The 22,521-nt window shown below is 32.7% G+C and overlaps 3 protein-coding genes across 3 annotated transcripts; 1 reads left to right on the top strand and 2 right to left on the bottom strand.

Moving 5' to 3' along the window:
* Window positions 1–642: 642 nt before the first annotated feature.
* On the bottom strand, window positions 643–2,932 carry LOC111276228 (uncharacterized). Its single transcript, XM_089754376.1, has 4 exons — window positions 2,807–2,932; window positions 2,572–2,692; window positions 2,165–2,362; window positions 643–2,027 (listed from the first exon to the last, which is right to left on the bottom strand). The coding sequence occupies exons 1-4, from the start codon at window positions 2,930–2,932 to the stop codon at window positions 643–645; spliced, it is 1,830 nt and encodes a 609-aa protein (XP_089610502.1).
* Window positions 2,933–3,239: 307 nt separating this feature from the next.
* On the top strand, window positions 3,240–7,892 carry LOC149511673 (uncharacterized). Its single transcript, XM_089754375.1, has 3 exons — window positions 3,240–4,057; window positions 4,197–4,366; window positions 7,255–7,892. The coding sequence occupies exons 1-3, from the start codon at window positions 3,240–3,242 to the stop codon at window positions 7,890–7,892; spliced, it is 1,626 nt and encodes a 541-aa protein (XP_089610501.1).
* A 3,521-nt stretch (window positions 7,893–11,413) lies between these two features.
* Window positions 11,414–14,221, bottom strand: LOC111276229 (uncharacterized). The gene has a single exon (XM_089754373.1). It carries the CDS (start codon window positions 14,219–14,221, stop codon window positions 11,414–11,416), a length of 2,808 nt encoding a protein of 935 aa, XP_089610499.1.
* Between the last annotated feature and the right edge of the window lie 8,300 nt (window positions 14,222–22,521).

Genomic DNA, 22,521 nt, shown 5'->3' with positions numbered 1-22,521 from the left:
GAGAAAAAAAAAAAAAAAAAAAAAAAAAAAAAAAAACCTCTTTTAACTGCCTAGCAGTGCCCTCTTTAGTGTTCAATGAATAATTTGTGAATGAATATCTGACTTGACTAGGGCCATCCTTTCAATCTAGTTATTAAAACTACCCCATATTTGCTCCATACTCCATAAATACCATTATTGAGAGGTTGGTACTTAACAACAGTCATTCTAGGAATTGAGTACACTTGAGACTATTGGTGATCCGAACTCTGCATCTGATATCATTTAGCTGTAACTGTTATTTTACGTGGAATTATCTTGTGAATATGGTGAAAATCCATTATTTGTATCATCTTGTAAAAGCATTGTGTTTCAATATTAAGTTTATACTTACTATTAGCCAATGTGTTTTATTCACTATCACAAGAAAAGTTACAAGCCAAAAACCAAAGAGAGAAACTAGATTTTTCTGTGCATTCAGAAGTGTCAAAATCACCAGTGGTTTATAAAAGAAACTATTGAATTGCTACCAGTTAAGTACTAAAGTTACATCTTGATCCCACTTATGCTTTTTCTTGTACAAATATATCAGATTGACCGTACAACTTTCCTTTTTTCAGCTCAAAATAATTTGAAAAACGGTAGCAACGAAGAAATACTGAATCAGGCACTCATTTTCTTTGGTCTTGATGATTCACTTACAAATGGGACCTCCTCCGGATATGTTTCCAACTCTCTAAGTCTAGAGGGAAGAATGCAATGACCACCAAACTTCTGCTGAAAGTAAATGATTGCAGCAAGCAGCAGGAGCTCCAGAAGCATAATGACATCCCAAGCAGCAGAGAGAAAATCTTCGTCATGATTCACAGAAAAGTGTAATATGTTATAGAGAACATAACTGTGGCCACGATAAAGATCATATGCTCGTGGCAGCAAGCGAACAAAAGTGGTTCCAACATAGAATGAACAACTGAGAGCATTCTGTTTTGAGTTTGAGGACATATTGAGGAGTATCTGAGGCAAAAGAAAACTGTCTAAGAGTAAATCTGCAAATGATTTTAAGTCATTGCAAATGGGACGATGCTGGTACTCTATAGAAGAAGAGAGGAGTAACGTATCCTCTGGTCTGTACTTCTCCGAGGCGACAAGCAGAGTAATTTTGGCACCAGCAGCACATAGATACGCAATCACAACTAGGGTCATTTCCTCAGCAAACCACAAGCACTTTTGGTTGCTATCATGTGATCTAGCTGAAATTGTTAACTGGAAAAGGCGTAGTAGCAATAAGAAAGCAACAACCATAACTACTGTCACAATCACTTCATTTAATTCAAACCATCCATCACCATGAGACAAAACCTTGTCTTGATCTTGCTTATTTGAGCACAAGGTTTCAAAGTCTAACACAAGAGGAATCATGTAGCCCAAGGTAAGGATCACAAGCATAACAAGTGAAATCAAAGAGAGCACTTTTGGGTTTTTCTTCACATGATAAAGCTGCAATCCTACGAAGAAGCATACTAGTAAGTTAGATATTAAAACCATTTTAGTCTCAAGATCCATCGTCGGAACTGATCTTCTTCCCTGATCGGTTTTGTAGGCAGCTGAAAACACATCGAGACGATCAAAGTAAAGAGGATCAGATTCTTTTCTTGTACTTTCAATGCTTCCCGTGATATCTCCTCCATTTTTATTTGGCTCTAATGGAGCAAGCTGAAAGTTCAAAAGAATTTCACAGTCCACAGAAGCATTTTCGAACACTTGATTGTTAGACCCCAACTTTCTGCAACCAACCATACACAACTTTCCAGTTTCAGAATCATAAACCCCTTCAGCAGTAATCTCCACTTTCTCTTCATTTAGATAAGAAAAATAAACTCCATCAATTGCATTGGTAGGAGTTTGCAATGTGATGCTCGCCACATAGCTAACATTGATAGGCCTACTTTCTATCCAGCTTGCAGGCACCGCTCTTTCAAACATGAAGCTAGGAGGAGCATTTGGATACAAATACTGCTTGTATAACTGGTCACCAATGGCGAGAGGAACTGCCATACACCATCCATATTTTCTTTCAGAATTTTTAAGTAACACGCCAAATTTCATATCAGTGGAATGGCCACTTGGATATCTTTCTCCCATAAATTCTTTACTCTGTCAAATTCAGTGTATTCTTACTTCTTACCTGGAACCCCCTTCAAATGATTCTCAGTACTTCGGAATAATATCCTATCAAAGTAACCAGAATCATTTGCAGCTTTTGTGGTCCAAATTTTCCCCATTGCCCTGCTAGTCTCTCTTATAGACAAGATTGCAGGGAACGTAAAGCTCAACCTTGTAGTGCAATCACCAACACGAGCATCAGACCAAGATTCTCTGATGTCTAAAATTTGGCAAACAGAAACGAACAGCCGATTCTTCTTATCATCCCATTTTCCTTCTCCAATCCATGTTGTGTTGGGATTGAAAGGTAGGTAGTTTCCAACATGCTATTATTTCTAAATTCTACCAAAGCCTGAATTCTCTTTTGAGCCTCTGAACACCTAATGCTCGTAAAAGACAGAAAACGAGGTAAATAGCCAATCAGCTAACCAAAAGGAAGGCAATTCTTCTTTCCTGAGCTGCAGTCACTCGAGTATTGCAACTTAAATACAGTTACAGAGCTTAATATTGAGCAAAAACTTCTACTTGGAAGCACATTGAAAGGCAAATTCTGGTCAGTATCACTTTAAGCAGAAAACTCATCCACAGACTCTCTGGAATCAAAAGTGCACTCATAATTCAATCGAGGAAACATGATTATGGAAACTGGTTCAAAGTAGTTCACCTCATCACTAGAACTTAGACTCTCTAAAGTTCCAGTAATTAAAGTAGTGATATCTGTTAGTGTGTTAGTGGTTGAAGCAACTAGGTATGGCATTTCTACTGGCACTTTTGTAATAGGCTCTGCCATCTGATCAGTTTAGGTAACATAATGGATCTGTGCATGGCGATCCATACTATTAGGCAAACAACTCTTGTAGTAGTTAAACAAACTTTTGTATATTAAAGCCTATATATTAATGAAATGAAGCTCATGATCTGCAGAGCCAATTTACTTCAAGTGACAGATTAGTTTCTTCTGTTTTTTTGTTCTTCCTCTGCTCTAAATCCTTCAATTGGTATCAGAGCATTCTTTAAGGTCTTAGAGGATCTGTGAGTTCCAAAAAATTGAGTGAAAAGCCATCAAACACTTACCAACCAGCTTTTGTCAACCTTAAATGGCCTCAAGCAATTGCTCCATACCTCTACCTCCTATTTTTTCTGGTGAGAACTACCAGATATGGGCTGTCAAAATGAAGACTTATTTGAGTGCTTTTGATTTGTGGGAAATGGTGGAAAATGAGAAGGAACCACCACAACTTCCTGCAAATCCAACAGTAACTCAAATAAAAAATTATAGTGAAGAAAAAGCAAAGAGGTACAAAGCTAAAAGTTGTATAGAGTCTTCAGTTTCTGATGACATATTCATTAGAATCATGACTTGTGAAACTGCAAAACAAGCTTGGGATGTGCTTATGGAAGAGTTTCAAGGCAGTGACAAGACAAGACAAATGCAAGTGTTGAATCTTAGAAGAGAGTTTGAAGTCTTAAAGATGAAGGAGTCTGAAAATTTAAAGCAGTACAATGACAGACTCATGAAGATAGTAAACAAGATTAGATTACTTGGTGAGGCGCTGTTAGACAAAAGAATTGTAGAGAAGGTTCTTGTCAGCTTACCAGAGAGGTTTGAGTTAAAAATCTCATCCCTTGAAGACTCCAAGGACTTGACCAAGATAACTCCAGCAGAATTGTTCAATGCTTTACAAGCTCAAGAGCAAAGAAGGGCTATCAGACAAGAGGATTCAATAGAAGGTGCTTTTACAGCCAAGGAGAAAGGCAAGATGCAAACAGAAAGCAAAGGTAGAAAACAAGGAGATCAAAGAAACAAAGGTTCTAGAAACAGTGAAAAGAAAAGAAAGTTCCCACCTTGCTCTCACTGCAAAAAGACCACTCACTTGGAGAAATATTATTGGTACAGACCTGACATACAATGTAGGTACTGTAAGTAGCTTGGTCACATAGAGAAGGTATGTAAAAACAAAAAACAGCAGCAGCCAGATCAACAAGCCAGAGTTGCTGACAATCAACAACAGCTAGAAGAGCAAGTTTTTTGTTGTAACTTGCTATGAAACCAGAACCTCCTCAAGTGCATGGCTCATTGACAGTGGCTGCACACACCATATGGCATTTGATATCAATATGTTCAAAGAACTAGACAAGACCTGCACCTCTAAAGTCAGAATAGGTAATGGTGATTTCATAGAAGTCAAAAGAAAAGGAGTAGTGACAGTTGAGACACCAACAGGTACCAAACTCATTTCAGATGTGTTATTTGTGCCTAAAATAGATCAAAACCTGTTAAGTGTAAGACAGTTGCTAGAAAATAACTACTCTTTAGTTTTCAAAGACAAGGCATGCATAATTCATGATCCCACTACCATGAACTCTTTACTGTTAATATGAAAGGAAAATATTTTTCCTTGAATTGGCATGAAGCAAACTCCTCTGCATATGCTACTTCACATGATGAATCTTCTTTATGGCACAAAAGGATGGGATATTTCAACTACAATGCATTGAATTTCATACATAAAAATGATCTTGTATTAAACATGCATACTGTTGAAGTCAGTGCTAGAGTGTGTGAAGTCTGTCAGCTAAGAAAGCAAAGTAAGTTGCCATTTACAATTAACAAAGCATGGAGGGCAACTGAAAAACTACAACTTGTTCATACTGATGTTTGTGATCCTATGAGAACCTTGTCCTTGAATGACAGTAGATATTTTATTGCTTTTATAGATGATTTTACCAGAATGTCACGCCCCGAATCAAGACATAACACGGCCATATTACCTTAAAGTAAAACCCCAAAGCAATATGAAGCCTAATCCATAACCATTGAACAACTCTCAAATATAAAATGTTCTCATTAAGTAACATAGCTAGATAACAAGTCTCCAAAGGTTCAAAGTAGAGTATTACAACTAAAATAAATAATACTTCATAAAATCCTATATTTCTAAGTAGTTCTCCAATGCTCGATTCTTCTAGCTTTTTTCAAGCTAATCATACTTATCATTCATAACATTTGTAAAAGAAAAGAAAATAGGGAATGAGCAAACCACAGCTCAGTAAGTGAAGGCTCACACATCTTACCGGATCAAACATCGTTTCATACATGTCATATAGATCATTCAAAACATTCATCAAATCATAATGTCAAAACATCTCAATATCATTGTTCTGTCAAACATTTCGTAAATTCATAAATCATTGTAAAATATGTTATCATTCAAATATCAAAGGCAAACCAAATCATGGATCAATCATTAAAAATCATCGTAAATCATCATTATCATAAATCATCATTATCAATCAAATCGTTATCATTCAAATCGTTAACTACGGTCACTGCTATAACCCGTGACATTGGCCGTATCGATAATTTCATTCTCATGATCATTGCTAACTATTATAACCCGTTAGCCAGGGCTTACGCTAACTACTATTACCCGTTAGCCAGGGTCATATGATCATGTCTTTGCTAACTACTATTACCCGTTAGCCAGGGTCGTAGAACTAAGTTTTGGTGTCGATGATCTCACTTTTCAGGGATATAAAAACGTAGCCATCACAAAATCGCTCTTTAAACATGAATCATTTTCTCATTTCATTCATAAGCATGATCCATCGTTTATATAGAGAAACACAAAATAATAATATGCTTGATCCTATTTTCATACATCAAAAATAAAGAAATAAAACATTCTTTCATTTAGAAACATATATATATACATAGATTCGAAAACAAGCAAAGTGTGTGAGATTCTACTTACCTTCTTCTGATTCCACCACCTAATTTTTCTCCCTCAAAATTTAATGGCCTATTCAAGATAATTCCAACATAACAATAATTAATCAACCCATTTGAGGCCACTTATACCAAAACAATTAAGTTAAACAAGTAATAACTCGAGTAATTAATTCTGGCAGTCTCGCTACTTTCACTAAAACGATCATAACTCAAGATATTCAATTGGGAATTAAAATATTATTAATGCGTTAGAAACTAGACTTGACAAGCTTTCTAACCATATATGGCTCATCTCGTGATTCTTTGTGGATTAATTATAACAATTTTTGAAATCCACGTTATATACTGCTGCCAGACAGCCTGTATACCTTTTCATAAAAATTACGTATTTATTCATAAGTAACTCCAAATTCAATTTCACTTATTTCATTGGAAAGTAGACTCGATAAGTATGGCTTAAACTGTAAATCCTTGTATAAAAATTTAGGAAAATTTCGAAATTCCCCCTTACTGCTGCTACTAGGCAGCCTGCACCTCCTTAGGTAAAAATTGGATAACTCTTCATAGAGAACTCGAATTCGACTCCCGTTTATTTTATTAGAAAGTAGATTCAACATGCTTTCCAACCATATATAGTAATCATAGTAGTATTTAACCCTTTAATACAGAATATGACCTTAATTCATCACTACAAACACATGATTCATATCAAGATTTATACGAAACAAAGATTTTCCTTTCTATTCCTATCAAATTTCTGTTTCAGCAATAAATTCACATTACCAACTTTCTCAACACTTAACTTGACTCTAATTAAAGTCTAAATCATCTGCCCAAAGAGGGATAATGGAAACCCTAAAATTTTAGGGTTTCTCGATTATAATTTACACCTTAAGACTTAACCATCAATACTCCAAAAATTGAAAAAGATTATTTACTCACCTCTAACAGATAATTTCTCATTGTAGATTTGTTCTTCCCTTCACTTGGAATCCTTCAATTGATCTTTTCTGTATAAGAAATATATGAGAAATAAGTTTCTGTTTTTATTACGACTAATCGTCGACTGAAACTGAAAAGTTAACTCTATTAATAAAAAAAAAATTAGGTTATTTATCAATAAGTCCTCTGTACTTCTCATTCTTTATTAAAGAGTCCCCCCACTTATAAAAATACTTAAAATAGTCCCTTTTTTTTTCGGGTATTACACAGAATGTGTTGGATTTACTTCATGAAACAAAAGTTTGAAGTTGCAAATGTATTTTGAAAGTTCAAGGCTTGGATTGAGAATCAAAGTGGCTGCAAAATCAAGATCATAAGGTCAGACAATGGTACTGAATACACATCTGACAGATTTAATAAGTTTTATGAAGTTGCAGGAATTGAACACCAACTGACAGCAACTTACACTCCACAACAAAATGGAGTCAATGAAAGGAAGAATAGAATAATCATGGAGATGGCAAGATGCATGCTGTTTGAGAAAAATCTTTCAAAAAAATTTTGGGCAGAGGCAGTCAATACCTCTGTCTACTTGTTCAACAGGCTGCCCACAAAAGCTTTGAAGGGAAACACTCCTTTCGAAGCCTGGTATGGAAGCAAACCATCAGTGCACCACCTCAGAGTTTTTGGCAGCATATGTTATGTGTTTGTTCCTAATATCAAAAGGGACAAGCTTGATCAAAAAGCAGAAATATGTATTTTTCTGGGCTATAGCAACATCACCAAAGGCTATAGGACTTACAATCCACTTACAGGCAAGATGATTGTAAGTATAAATATGAGATTTAATGAGCAAGCTACCTGGAATTGGGAAAAGTCAAAGGGAGAATCAGTCAAGCAAACTGCTGCAGACATGATAAGCTTTCAAGATCAAGAAGATTATATGTTTGAAAATGAAATCATTGATCATGAACCAGTGAGAGGAATCAGACCACTCATAGATATTTATCAAAGATCAAATGTTGCCATTCTTGAACCTGCAAGCTTTGAAGAAGCTGTCAAATTTTCAGAGTGAAGGAATGCCATGAAGGAGGAGATTCAAATGATTGAGAAAAATCAAACATGGATGCTGGTTGACAGACCAAGCAACAAAAACATCATTGGTGTTAAATGGATTTTCAGAACAAAGTTGAATGCTGATGGTTCCATCAACAAACTTAAAGCTAGATTGGTAGCTAAAGGCTATTCCCAGCAACTTGGTGTTGATTTTTCATAGACATTTGCTCCAGTTGCAAGGTTGGACACCATAAGGTTACTATTAGCCTTAACAACTCAGCAAAGTTGGAAAATATACCAACTTGATGTCAAATCTGCCTTCTTGAATGGTTATCTTGAGAAAGAGATTTACATTGAACAACCTGATGGTTTTGTTGCCAAGGGACATGAAGGCAAAGTCTATCTACTCAAGAAGGCTTTGTATGGATTAAAACAAGCTGTAAGAGTGTGGAATTCCAGAATTGATGATCATTTACTGAAGTTAGGATTCAAGAAAAGCCTTAGTGAAGCAACATTGTACATTAAAGTTTTTAACAGTAATGATCTATTGATTGTTTCTTTGTATGTTGATGATCTTTTGGTGACAGGTAGCAAATTTGTTCTTGTGGAGGATTTTAAGCTCCAAATGCAGGAAATTTTTGAGATGACAGATATGGGAGAAATGACTTACTTTCTTGGAATAGAGATTCATCAAGACCAGTAAGGAATCTTCATTTATCAAAGAAAATATGCAAATGAAATCTTGAATAAGTTTGGGATGGAAAATTGCAAACCAGTCAACACTCCTTTGGCTCAAAATGAGAAACTTATTAAAAAAGATGGAGCTAACAAAGTTGATGGTTCTATTTATAAAAGCTTGGTTGGTTGTTTATTGTATTTGACAGCAACAAGGCCAGACATCATGTATGCTGCAAATTTACTCTCTAAGTTCATGCAAAATCCTAGTGAGTTACATTTTAAGGCTGCAAAAAGAGTGTTGAGATATGTCAAAGGAACTAGTGAACTTGGAATTTAGTTCAAGAAGAATGAAAGTTCAAGATTGGTTGGATTCACAGACAGTGACTGGGCTGGCTCTCATGAAGACATGAAAAGCACTTCAGGCTATGTGTTTTTCATTGGATTAAATGTGTTCAGCTGGAATTCAAAGAAACAAGGAACTGTGGCTCAATCAACAGCAGAAGCAGAGTATATAGCTGCTGCAGCTGCTGTTAATCAAGCAATTTGGCTAAAAAAAATTCTAATGGATTTGAGTCAAAAGCAAGATGATCCAACAGAAATTTTTTGTGATAATCAGTCAGCAGTTGCAATAGTTAAGAACCCTGTGTTTCATGGAAGAACTAAGCATATTAAGATCAAGTATCACTTTATTAGAGAAGTTGAAGCTGAGAATGAAGTGAAACTGGTGCATTGCAAGTCAGAAGATCAAATTGCAGATATTCTGACCAAAGCCTTACCAAAGGCAAGGTTTGAAACATTGAGGAAAAGTCTTGGTGTTTCCAGCAGAAATGCCAAGGAGGAGTGTTAGTGTGTTAGTGGTTGAAGCAACTAGGTATGGCATTTCTACTGACACTTTTGTAATAAGTTCTACCATCTGATCAGTTTAGGTAACATGATGGATCTGTGCATGGTGATCCATACTGTTAGGCAAACAACTCTTGTAGTAGTTAAACAAACTTTTGTATGTTAAAGCCTATATATTAATGAAATGAAGCTCATGATCTGCAGAGCCAATTTACTTCAAGTGACAGATTAGTTTCTTCTATTTTTTTGTTCTTCCTCTGCTCTAAATCCTTCAATATCACTTGAATTCTTGAGATTGCTAAGCTTGAAAACTGCTGAAGGAGTAACCAGATTACCCTCTTTCGAGTCAGCAGACCCCATTCCAACCATGCAAAGCTTCCCAGAAGATTCTGACCAGAATCCATGCAGCTTCAAATAAAATGGACTTCGCGGATCATATGGTCTGTAAAATGTTAAGCTTCCCTTAATCTTGGACACACCATCTACATCAGTTTTAGACACATATCTGGTTTCAAATGACAATGAATTTGAGATTCTTGTGATCTTTGGGTTGGGAATTCTATTTCCACCAGTGTAATAACCTGTCATGTACCCATCAAATGTCCCAAAACTCTCAGTGTAAGTTTTAGAATTGGAGATTGCCTCAGGACGATTGAAGAGCAATAATCAGAATAAGAGACTTCAGTCTCACTCTCACTTGACACATCCACTTCAGTTAGAGCAGATTGGACTGCTTTACGAGAATAAGAGATTTTACTTTCATTCCCAGTGGATCCTTCAAATGGAATCTCAGCAGATGAGACAGTGTCTGCTGAAAAACTAACGAGCAGAAAGAAAAATGTGAGTGAACAAATCTGTAGCATTATTGAAGGTTTCATTGACATTGTAACATCAAAGAAGAAGAAACAATCAGCTATGTAAAGCTCTAATATACATCTCAAATTTAGTTTTTGAATTTGTCATTATCTAAATGTATCTGTTTTGATTCCACAAATAAAATCATTTCTAATCTGTCTTATTGAACATTTTACCGGCACAACTGAAATGATGCATATGGCAAACCGCCCAATGTTGCATTCACAAGACTCTTTTACGGTCATTGTAGTGTAATCAAGACAGTATCAAAGTCAAGGAAGGCTTGGAACTTTCTGCAAAGTCAAACTAAGCTACAAGGAGCGACAAGAAAGTTCAGATAGCTCTTACTCCTCGTTTGTCTTGTTCCTAGTAGGCCTGCTTTGCAACTTAGGTATATACTCCATTTCACTTTCATTGCTACAGAAACCTGCTAAAAATATGCCATGAAGGTATCGACGTGAGAGCATTTATCAAAGAGCAACTTATAAAATGCTAATAAAAATGTCTGATGTGATGATACAGATAAGTCATGAAAAATTATATAAAATTATAAATGGAAAATGAAAGCATGGAAGCATATTTCATATGGTTATTTATAGTGTTTTTTAATTCATGTCTCTATCTGTTAGAACACTGTATTTCTTGACCGGATTAAAGGGATCTCTTCATCAAGAAAAACTTATTATCAGCTTGGAATTTGGGAAGGCTATACGAAAGTCCCAGCTTTATGCGCATAAAACACCCTTTGAGATTAAAATCTTCTTGAAATATTTTTGCTAATCTAAATCCCATTCCCAAATTTTCAAAAGAATTTTAACTGTTATATTTCACAACAAAAAGAAAATTTGGAGAAGGCTAAGTGTAATTAGGAAATTTTAAATTTTTTTACAAGAGAAAAGGCAAAATGATTTTCAAATTACAGTTTACATGAGCAAAAGCTTTGAATTCCAATAAAGAAACTACAAATTATCTCCAGCACCAGCGCATCTTTTCTTTTTTTCATAGTTGAAACAAGGAAGAATTCTATATGAAACCTACCATAAAGAGGGGTGACATATCGCTTCCAGTTAAGCTACTACTATTTTCTTTGCTGTGTTAAATATCATAGGAGAAACAGTAACAACTGCAAATAGTACTTGACATGCTGGAATTTTTCTGGAGTCATTATTCACCAATTACTGGTACCTTTTCATATGCTTTCAATTCTCTAAATCTACCAGGAATAATGCAAAGACCACCAAACTGCTGCTGCAAGTAAATAATTGCAGCAAAGAGCAGAAGTCCCAGAGGAATACAGACATCCCAAGCAGTGGAGAAAAAATCTTGACCAGGATTCACAAAAATGTATGTTCCCTTAAGTTGAATGTAGTTATGATTGCTGTAAAGATCATACACATGTGGCAGCAACCGAATGAAGGTGGTTCCAATATAGAATGAACAGCTGAGAGTATATTCTCTTGAGTTTGAGAAAATGTTGAGCAGTATCTGAGGTAGAAGAAAACCATCCGAGATTAAACCTGCAAAAGATTTTAGGTCTTTCCAGGTGGAATACTGGCGGTATTCTGCCGCATGGGAGGAAAGCAACACAACCTGAGGGCTATGCATACGTTGGTTGACAACCTCTGGGCTATGCTTCCCCCAGTTGACAACCATAGTAATGAAGGCCCCAACCACATATATTGATACAGTCACAAGCAGGGTCATTTGCTCAGCAAACCACAGGCCCCTATGGTTTTCATCATCTGATCTAGCTGACAACGCTAGCTGGAGAATGCGGAAGTGAAAAAAGAAAGCTACCATTGTAAGTATCCGTACAATTACCTCGTTCACTTCAAGCCATCCAGCGCTATGAACCAAAATACTGTTCTGACCTTGTTTTTCAGAGAACATGGCTTCAAAGTTCAGCACAAGAGGAATCATGTAGCCCAAGGTAAGAATCACAAGCATAACAAGTGAAATGAAGGAGAGAACTTCCGGATTCTTCTTCACATGGTAGAGCTGCAACCCCACAAAGACGCATACAAGAGTCTTAGATACCAAAACCATTATGATCCCCAGGTCCATAGTCCGAATGGTTTGTTTTGCTTGCTCAACACTGTAGGCAGCTGAAGACACAGTCAAAGGATTGAAGTAAAGAGGATCAGACCTTTTTCGTGTACTTTCAATGCTTCCCTTTATATAACCCCCATTCTTATTTGGTTTTAATGGAGGAAGTAGGAAATTCAGAAGAATTTCACAGTCCACAGATGCATTTTGGGAAACCTGATTTTTTAACCCAATCTTTCTGCAACCCAACATGCACAAGGCTCCTGTATCAGCATCATAAATCCCTTCAGCAGTAATCTCAACTTTCTCTCTGGTTACGTTATATAGAACAACTCCGCCATCTACCTTTGGAGCAGGTCGAAGTGTAATGCCTATCTCATAGCTGATATTGACAGGACCACTTAGCGCTGTTCTTACAGGCCTTGAGCTAGGAGGAGCACCCGTCAGATGCACATACTGCTTGCAAAGCCGATCGCCCACAGAGATAGGAACTGCAAAGCCCCACCCAGTTTTGCCTTCAGAACTTTTAAGTGACATGTCAAATTTCATATCAATGAAATTATCACCAGTTGGATGTCTTTCTCCCTTGCTTCTGGCAGGCTTCTTTCTTGGGCATGACTTATTTACTCTCTCAATTTCTGTGTATTCATACTTTAAGCCTGGAACCCCATCCACACGATTCTCAGTACTTTGAAACACAATTTTATTGAAGTAACCTGAATCATTCACAGTTGTGTTGGTCCAAATTTGACCCACCATGCTACTGGTTTTTCTCAGCGACAAGACGCCAGGAAACCATAAAGTCAACCTTGTTGTGCAATCCCCAACTCGAGCATTAGACCAAGATTCTGCAAAGTCCAATATTCGACAGACAAAAACACATAGCTGATTCTTCTTGTCATCCCAGAATCCTTCGCCAATCAATGTTGAGTTGGGATTAAAGGGGCGGTAGCACCCAACATAGTTAGCATTGTAAAATTCTATCAAGAGACGAACTTTCCTTTTGAACTCTGAACAATACTCAAGTCTTGTGAAAGACATAGCAGAAGGCAAATACCCATCACCACCAAAAGGAAGACAGTTCTTTCCAGGGCTGCAACTAGTTGTATACTGCAAATTAAAGACATTTTCGGCGGTTGAAATTATTGAGCAAAAACTTCTTCTTGGCTGTACATAGTAGGGCAAACCCTGCACATTATCACTTTCACCAGAAAATCCATCCACAAATTCCTTAGAAACAAACGTGTAGTTATAACCCGATTGTGGAATCATCAACATTGAGACTGGCTCAAAGTAATCCTTATCATTACTTAAACTCACGCTCACTAAAGTTCCAGTAATCAAAGAAGTGATGTTATTAAAATTCTTGAGATTATTAAGCTTAAGAACAGCAGCAGGAGTCAGCAGCTTACCTTCTTTGGAGTAAGCAGAGCCTCTCCCTACCATACAAAGCTTCCCAGAACGTTCTGACCAGAACCCTTGTAACTTCAAACTCAAAGAACTTCTTGACGAAATATCTGATGTGTATGGCATGTTTTCAACATAGAATGGATTTTGAAACATCAAGCTGCTTTCAATCTTGATCACCCCGTCTCTATCAGTTCTATATCCCGACCTGGTATGAAACACGAATGAATTCAAGAACCTGGTTATGTTTGAATTGAGAATTTTGTTTCCACTACCAGAGTAGTAATAACCAGTCTCATACTCGCGGAAAGGGCCGAAAGACTTGTAAGTGGGATAATAATGATAATCTGGGATTGATTCAGGGACAATTGAAGAGCAATAATCAGAATAAAATGCTGCAGTATCAGTAGATAATGCTTCAGTTTCAATGCATGAGACATGTTCTAAAAAGAAACTAAAGAACAAAATGCAAAATGTGAGATTACGAATCCATAGCATCAGTGAAGATTTAATTGCCATTGTAATATCAAAGAAGATGAACCAGTTTAAGTCATGATGAGTAAAGGTCCCGTATTTATCTAAAATGGTTTCCTTTGAGTTTGTCATTTTCTCCGTATTTTACTAGTAAGAACATTTGGATGGTACTTTCTGTCCATAACTGGATTATACCATCCATTGTAGTCTAGCATTGATAAAGACAGAATCAAGGAAACGTTGGAAATTCCCGGGAATAAAGTAAAAGAAAACTCTCGAAATTTAGCATTTTATTTAGATAAACTTCTTCACTTTTATTATACTTAAATAAGTCTTGAATATTGTAAAATAACGCTTAAATCCCGAATAAACTATATTGATAAGTGAAAAATAAAATAGCAATAAGAATAAAATAATGAATACAAAGATTTACGCTATGTCCACAGGCCAAGATGATCAAAAAGTGTTACACTATGAAAATAAAGAAATTTACAAATGACAACAAGAGAGACGACACTCTATCCAAAACCTAACCTCACCATGAGCACTTTTTATTTTCTGCTCACTCACTCTCTGATTTTTCTCTCAAGCTTTTTCACTAGCTCTTGGGATGGCATTCATCTGATTGCAAATACCTCTGCAGCACAAAGCTTTATATAGGTGTTGGGATCCTGAAAATCTGCTTCCTAACACACCATATTTAATGCGTTACATGCAGATTTTCTTCCTATGCAGCACCGTTTGTTGCTGTGTCCTTTCTTCTTCTTCTTATTTCTTCCATCTTTTGTTTTGTTTCAACTAAGCATTGATTCGCTCATATTTGTCAATTGTTTCGGCTTGACTTATCAAGCCCGCAACCAACGCTAACATTTACTTTCCACCTAAATAAATTATTAAATTTTAATTTATATCTAAATAAATCATTATCTTTTAATTTATATTTTAAAAAAAATTTCATCATAAATTAATTTTTTATTTAAAATAAGAAAATACTTAAATACAAATCAAAAAATAAAATTTATTTAGATATAATAAAAATGTAAAAATTTATCTAAATAAAATGATAAAATTTAAAAACTATTTTAATATTTTAATCAATTTCTGCAAACTCAAGACATGCGGCTAGAAAACTTCTGGGATTGGATTTTCCATATAACCCTGCAGTACTTGTTGAAAACAACTTTCTTCAATAAGTTTAGCTAGGTCAAAGTTATCTTCTTTATCACAAAAGACATTTTTGGCCTGCGAAGTGCAAAGCTTTTTCATTTGAAAAAGAAAGAAAAAAATAGAAAGAGAAAACCTTTATTAACAGTCGAATCGGAGACAAATTTCTTCGTTCTTTTTCTTCATCGATAGCACGCTTTTGTCACTCTAAATGTTATGATGATTCCTAATACCACCATGATAATAATTTAGATGTTATTATTCACAATCAACTACGAGAAATTTGGACCTCTTCCAAGAGAAACAATGTTTTGAGTTTACACAAGCATATAAAAGCTTTAAAAAATAAATTAGAGAATGGGTAGCTTCGAACATAGCACCCAAACCAACAAGAAAACCCCCCAGAATACTAGTAACATTTCTCAAATACAACTACTCAAGAAACATGAAATCCAATGTAGCCACCAATTTTGTCTTATTTTAACATAAATATAATTTTTTTTTATTATTATTATTATTAATCTAAAAAAATAAGTCAAAAGAAAAATTGATTTCAACTTTGGCGAAATAAAGCTGTGGTGCTTTGTTTTAATTTATATATAAATAAGTCATTATCCTTAGGTAGTATGAAATTCGATGACCAAAAGTTATAAGATAGAATCTAAAACTTTTTACACAAAAATTTCAAGAGATTTAAGATTTGAATCATAGAAGCTCTATAAATAAAACTAATTTCTATAAAATATATATAAAAAAAAAAAAGAAATACAATAAACCAAGGGAGAGAGAATAGAGAGAAAAAACCAAGACGAAGTTTAGGGGTTCTGTAAAACAAAAACAATTACAATCCTCTTTAACAGAGGAACCAACAACAAACACTAAAAAAATTTAAAAAAATTCCTTGAGAATGAAATTCTCGATCTAAGAGATTTGAAATTTTTTTTTTAAAAATTTTGGTTTGAAAAGAGTATTTAGAAAACAAAAAGAAACAATTTGAGATTTTTTAAAAATTTTATTGGGTTATCAAAAATTGAAAAAGTTTGAATTTTTTAGCGATTATTAAATTTTTTGACATCAAAAACTAAAAAATTAGCCAGAATCTAGGAATATTTTTTTTAGGTCAATTAAAGTTTTCGACCATTGGTGCACAATGGCAGCCAGCCAAAAATTGGGCTCAACGACCGCCAAGAGCTGGGTTTTTTATAGAGAGAGGCTTTGGGGTAAAGAGAAAGAAGGGAAAGAAAAAATGAAAAAAAAAACGAAAATAAACTTTTTATAAGCACTTCAAAATAACATCGTTTAGAACATCTTATCCGCGTCTGACTCCCGTAAGATCCACTCATCAACCCCCACACCAACCTGACCCATTTGACAAGTTTTTTATTTTTTTAATATTTTTTGTTTTTTCTTTTTATTTTATTTTAAAGTTATTTTATGTTATTTATTTATTTATTTTTTCTTTTTTGTTGTTTATTTATTTATTTTATTGATATTATTGTTGTTATTATTATTATTACTAATAATGATTCTTTTGGAAATAAATAAAAGAAATGAAAAATAAAATTAACTATTTAAGAAAAATAAAATTTTATCACAAACAAAAATATTATTTAAATTTCACCAAAGTGTTTGGATAATTTAAAAGATAAATTTTGCTAAAAGAAATAATAATAATAAAATTATAAAAAAATAAAATAAAAAGAAATGATTAATTGTTTAATGAATCTTTTAAATATAATTTTTAAAGAAGACTAAAAGAGTTTGATTTTCTTTAATTATTGCAAGTAAAAATAATTTTTTGGATTTCATGATAGAGTCGGAATAATCCAAAATTATTTTTCCTAGAATAAAGGTTTATTTAAACAATATAAAAAATAATAAAAATAAAAATAAAATAATAATAATTGATATTTTGAATAAATTTCTTTTTTAAAATGTAATTTTTTCAAGAAAAATTGAAAGAGTTCGATTTTCTTTAATATAAGTAAAAAATTAATATGTTAGATTTTGTAGGTGAGTAAGGATAATCAAAATTTTTTTAAATAATAATAATAATAATAATAATAATAATAATAATCACAATAATTAATTAATTAATTAATTAAATCCCTTAATTATCATAAAAATTATTTTTATTTAGGATTTCGTCAAAAAGTTGAGATGATTTTAAAATTTATTCAAAATTTTTAGGATTTCATCAAAAAGTTGGGATAATTTTAAAATTTATTAAATAAATTTTGAAAACTCACCAAAAAGTTGGATGTTTTTAAAATCATCTTATTTTACAAAATATATATCTTATGATGAGATTTTGATAATTCTGTAAATGATCAATTTTTTTGAAATATTTTTTAAATAATGATTTTTTATAAATTCTGTCAAAATGTTGAAGAATTTGTAGAATACAAAATAATAATAATAATATTATTAATTTCATAACAAAGAAATGTTTTTTATATAAGTTTAAAAAAATTAAATTTAAATATAAAAAAGATCGCATCGTTAAAATTTAAAGATTACAAATGTTTAATTGGTATCATTCTTTGAACGAGCGACATGAGGATACTAATATCTTCCTTACTCGTAACCGTAATTTCAAACTCAACTCTTATTTCATAGACCTAAATTTATTTTAGTAAATCTTAATTAATTTTAAGATTTTTATTAAAATATAATGTTTTGGGTGGCAAATCACACTTTACAAAAAGATTGGTGGCAACTTCAAAAATTTTCACCAAGTCTAGTGATTGAGTCCTCCTGAACAAAAAATCATTATGACATCATATATTTCCAACAATAGTTTTAAACCACCTCAGATCATCATCACAAACGATCCAACCACCTGTATAGTCATAACAGTATATTCCCATTAAGTATATGAATTAAATTGTACAATGTCAAAACTATTTGTAAGCATCATAAGAATGAAAACATGTGACACTCTAATTATGGAGACTTAAACTCAATTTGTAAGATATTATTCACTTTGATTTGTGATATCCTAATTTTATATCGAGATATTATAAAAACCTATTATGGTATATATAGGTAAAATTCTAAACTCATACTTGTGAAACACTTTTTTAAGATAAAACCATAAAATCTTTAGGTGAAAATGAACAATATCTAACATGATGAATGTGGATCTTCACAAATGGTATTAGAGTAATCACTAGCTAGAAGAGTTAAATGCTACACAATGAGAGTCACCTCTAAAATCCTAGTTCTATATGTTCTATATTGGGCTTGCCAAAAATGCCAAGTAGAGGAAGTCTGAGACATTCCAATCCAAATATTCTGAGAATTTATTATGGTATATATGTAAATATCTAAATTCATACTTATAAGACACTTTTTATGAGATAAAACCATAAAATTTTTAGGTTAAAGTGAATAATAATTCACAAGTTGAGTATGGATATTTATAATTACTATGCATATTTATAAGTAAAACATTTCTAGTCAAATTTCAAAATTTTAATTTCTAATAGCTCATATTGCAATCTTGGGAATATCATCAACTCGATTATTTTGACATTTGGAGGTAGTAAAGACTTTTTATAGGCAACCCATTTAAGGGTTTGAAACTTTAAAGCTAGATTATTTCAAACCTAAATAATATAAAAGTTTAGTCCAACTTAACTAATGTTTTTGAAGTTAGAGTAGATAAATCATTTTCCAAATCCTAGTCTTAGGGTTATCTATATAATTTTGTCCCACAAAATAAGTCTTATAGATTTAGGTTTAAATCCTCACATATATATCATAGTAAAACTTTAAATTATCCTAAAGTATTCTATATGGAATTGGAATATTACAAACTCCCATTATTAAAGCTTGACATTCCCATCAAGCTCAACATAAAGTACACAGATTAGATCTTTACATATATATCATAACAAAACCTCATATTATTTCGATGTGGGATTGGGGTTCTCATCAAGCTCAACACAAAGCATACAGATCCAATCTTTTACATATATATCATAACAAGATCTCATATTATCCTAGATTATCCCTATATGGGATTGGGGTGTTACAAACTTCCTCATTAAAGCTTAACATTCGTCATGTAGTACTTAGTTCTCGTCCAACTAATTATCGCTCTGATACTATTTTGTAGAAACTCACACCCAACTTGCGAGGTATTGTCCACTTTGACCTAAATGTCTCATGATTTTATTCCATAAAAAGTACCTCACATATTCGAGTTTAAATCTCTACATATATATTATAGCAGAATCTTAGATTATCCCAATATAGAATTAGGGTGTTACAAAAAAAAATCATAGTGAAGCACGTTCATTGGATTTAATGAACGACATACTATGTCTATTATCAATAAAGAGCCTATTGCATTTCAACTATGCATCCAGATGATGGTGTTTCCTAATAAACAATCAAATTTTCTTTAAACTCTATCTCAAACGATCCACCCAAGCCTACAATTATGGCAGCCTTATAATTGTTGAAGCTAGTAAACTTAGTTTAATGGATTTGAGTTCAGTGCATCTTGTAGAGGAAGTCAATGATTCTTTAAAGTAATTATTCAAAGTTGCATTATTCAATTGCAGAGCATATGCAAAGGCTTGCTCTTGTCTTGTTCATATTATAATTGTATTATGGATTTGAGTTCGTTACATATCGTAAAGGAAGTCAATAATGCTATACTGTTACAATGTTCAAATTGTTTAGATTTGTTTCAACCCCATCAACGATGATTATAAGGTGATTTATGAGCTCTTGAATTTGTAGCCTTCCAGTTAGAGGAGTTTGTGCAAGAGGTGCTTTATGTTAAGGATGTGGGGTCTAGTCCCATTCCTTTAGACCAATCAAAGACCATGCGCCTTTTTATTTTTATTTTTAATCAAAAAAGAAAGCCCTACATATTATAAAATATGGGCAATTTGGCATGAATGTGGCATCAAAGAGAGAAAAAGAAAAGCCAGAAAAGATAAAGAGAAGAGAGTTGATTGATTATAAGTTGATCTGTGGTATGATTGAGCTAAAATTTTATCAACAGGTTTATGATTCAGAATTCTACATTCTGAACAGTGAAGATCGAATTTAAAACACTCTAAAAACAAATTTAGGTCATATTTGTTAAATCACTTATTTGATGATATTTCTTCAATAAGTGAAATAAATGTTTAAAGAGATTCAAAATAAAAAATTCAGAGCTTGATTAATATGTCAAAGACTTAAATGATTGTTAAAGTTTTATTTGAGAGTCTTTTTATCTTTTTGCCCTACTTTACTTCTTCTTACATTAACCTTTTCTTGTTTAAATTTCATAGGACGTAAGATAGATTTTTTTCATGATTAACTCATTCCTCGACAAACTATGTTAAAGACTATGTTTGAATAGTTAATTTTTTCATAGGTATTTGTAATATCCTATATGTAGGGATTTCAATTTATAGAAGACAAAAAAAAAAAAAAACAAAAAAGAGGGATGACATGTCAATTATTCATTTGTTTGATAGTGAATGATCATGTATAAAAGAATATATCCCATTCTAGGAGAAATCATTTAAAACAATCATATATTTTGATCGAATAATAGGTTGGTATTCGAATGCCTTTCATGGATATTCGAATACCCTAGTGATTTTCTATCTAATATCCTGAAACAATGAGTGGGAATCGAATGCCTATGAGAGTATTCAAATACCCTGAAACAAAAAGCTGATATTTGAATACCTTATGGGGGCATCCAAATACCCTTAGCTAAAACTTCACTTTTTCGGTTCATAAATGTTTCCAAAACATGTTTTATGCTTAACTCTGATTTCTCAAATTCATGATGAAATTTTATACTTAAATCAACTTTCTTTTATTATTCTAAAAATATTTCCAATAATACGTACAAGACTATGTTTCGGATGGTTGATTTTTTTAAAAGTATTTATAATGTTTTATATTTAGGGATTTCAATTTACAGAAGACAAAAAAAAAAAAAAGTGAGACATCAATCTGCTTGATGTTTTTCAAAATTTTTAACATTTTCTTTATGAATATTTTACTACTATCCTTAGGACCTCAATGTGCTCATTGATATTTAATGTTCCTTGGCCAAAAAAATATATTAAAAAAAAAAATCAGTGAGAAGAAACCAATGCCAAAAAAAAAAATATTAGAGAAAAATTAAGTTAAATACTACTATAAATTTAAATACTTAAGAATGTAAAATCTTATGCTATCATTACATATATATCATCACATATGAAATTGATGTGATGTATTTTTTTTATATATACATTTAGATGCATTTAAGGGATATTTTAGTATCATATATCGTAGTTTAAAGACTTAAATAAAAATTTTATATTTTGTCATTGACTTGAAACATATAATTTTATCATTTATTTGTAAATTGTAAGTTGTAACGTAATTATATTATTTATTATTTTAGTGAAGAGTTCATAATGTATTGATTTTAAGACTTAAATTGTTGATGTTATTTTTTAAAAAACTAATTGAATTTAAGTGCAACACAAAAATTGTTTGTTAATAAATCAATTTTATATATGATAATAATTTTATTTTTCAAACGTATTATTACAACTAATATTAAAATTAACGTGTATTAATATCCATATAAAAATATAAAAACTAAAAAAATATATTTTTATTTATATCAATTTAAAAAAAGAATTCATTTCATTCCCTATCGAGCTTTTACATTTAGCATATCAAATTGAAAAGGTGATATATAATTTTTAAAGTATATTTAAAAAAAATACAAAAAATTAATTAAAAATAAGACATGTATCAATCTCTTAATTTAAAATTAAAATTTTACATTACCAATATATCAAATATTAACTCTTAGACCTCCGCAACACTATACGAGCCCGTGTTTCAAAACTCGTAAACATCAACAACTTTGAGCTATTAGGTATCTTCCTTGATTAAAAATTTAAAATTTAAATCATCAAGTGGTTAAGCCCCGATGAATAAAGGTTGGGTATATGTCTAAAATGGTTTCATTCGAGTTTGTTAGTTTTTCCATATTATTTTAGTGTAGTTTCACTTTCACCCGTAAGAACATTTGGATGGTACTTTGTCCTCTTCAGGATTATATCATCCATTGTAGTTTAGCATTGATAAAGACGGAATCAAGGAAAACTAGGAAATTTCCGCATACCCAATCCACACGGCAAGAAAACATCTGGGAT

This window comes from Durio zibethinus, chromosome 25 (genome assembly GCF_047325235.1).
Source record: "Durio zibethinus cultivar Kanyao isolate XHJ-2024 chromosome 25, ASM4732523v1, whole genome shotgun sequence".
Classification (NCBI taxonomy): domain Eukaryota; kingdom Viridiplantae; phylum Streptophyta; class Magnoliopsida; order Malvales; family Malvaceae; genus Durio; species Durio zibethinus.
Note: the sequence above shows the minus strand (reverse complement) of the source record. Positions and strands in the feature narration are given on the sequence as shown.

Excerpts from the sequence above, each read along its gene's own strand:
- LOC149511673 (XM_089754375.1), top strand. The coding sequence starts at position 3,240 with ATGGCCTCAAGCAATTGCTCCATACCTCTACCTCCTATTTTTTCTGGT. Across the intron at positions 4,058-4,196 it reads AGACCTGACATACAATGTAG|AACCTCCTCAAGTGCATGGC; the intron begins GTACTGTAAGTA and ends CTATGAAACCAG. Across the intron at positions 4,367-7,254 it reads GACAGTTGAGACACCAACAG|GAATTGAACACCAACTGACA; the intron begins GTACCAAACTCA and ends ATGAAGTTGCAG.
- LOC111276229 (XM_089754373.1), bottom strand. The coding sequence starts at position 14,221 with ATGGCAATTAAATCTTCACTGATGCTATGGATTCGTAATCTCACATTT.
- LOC111276228 (XM_089754376.1), bottom strand. The coding sequence starts at position 2,932 with ATGGCAGAGCCTATTACAAAAGTGCCAGTAGAAATGCCATACCTAGTT. Across the intron at positions 2,693-2,806 it reads GTCTAAGTTCTAGTGATGAG|AATTTGCCTTTCAATGTGCT; the intron begins GTGAACTACTTT and ends GATACTGACCAG. Across the intron at positions 2,363-2,571 it reads GAAGAATTGCCTTCCTTTTG|ACATCAGAGAATCTTGGTCT; the intron begins GTTAGCTGATTG and ends GCCAAATTTTAG.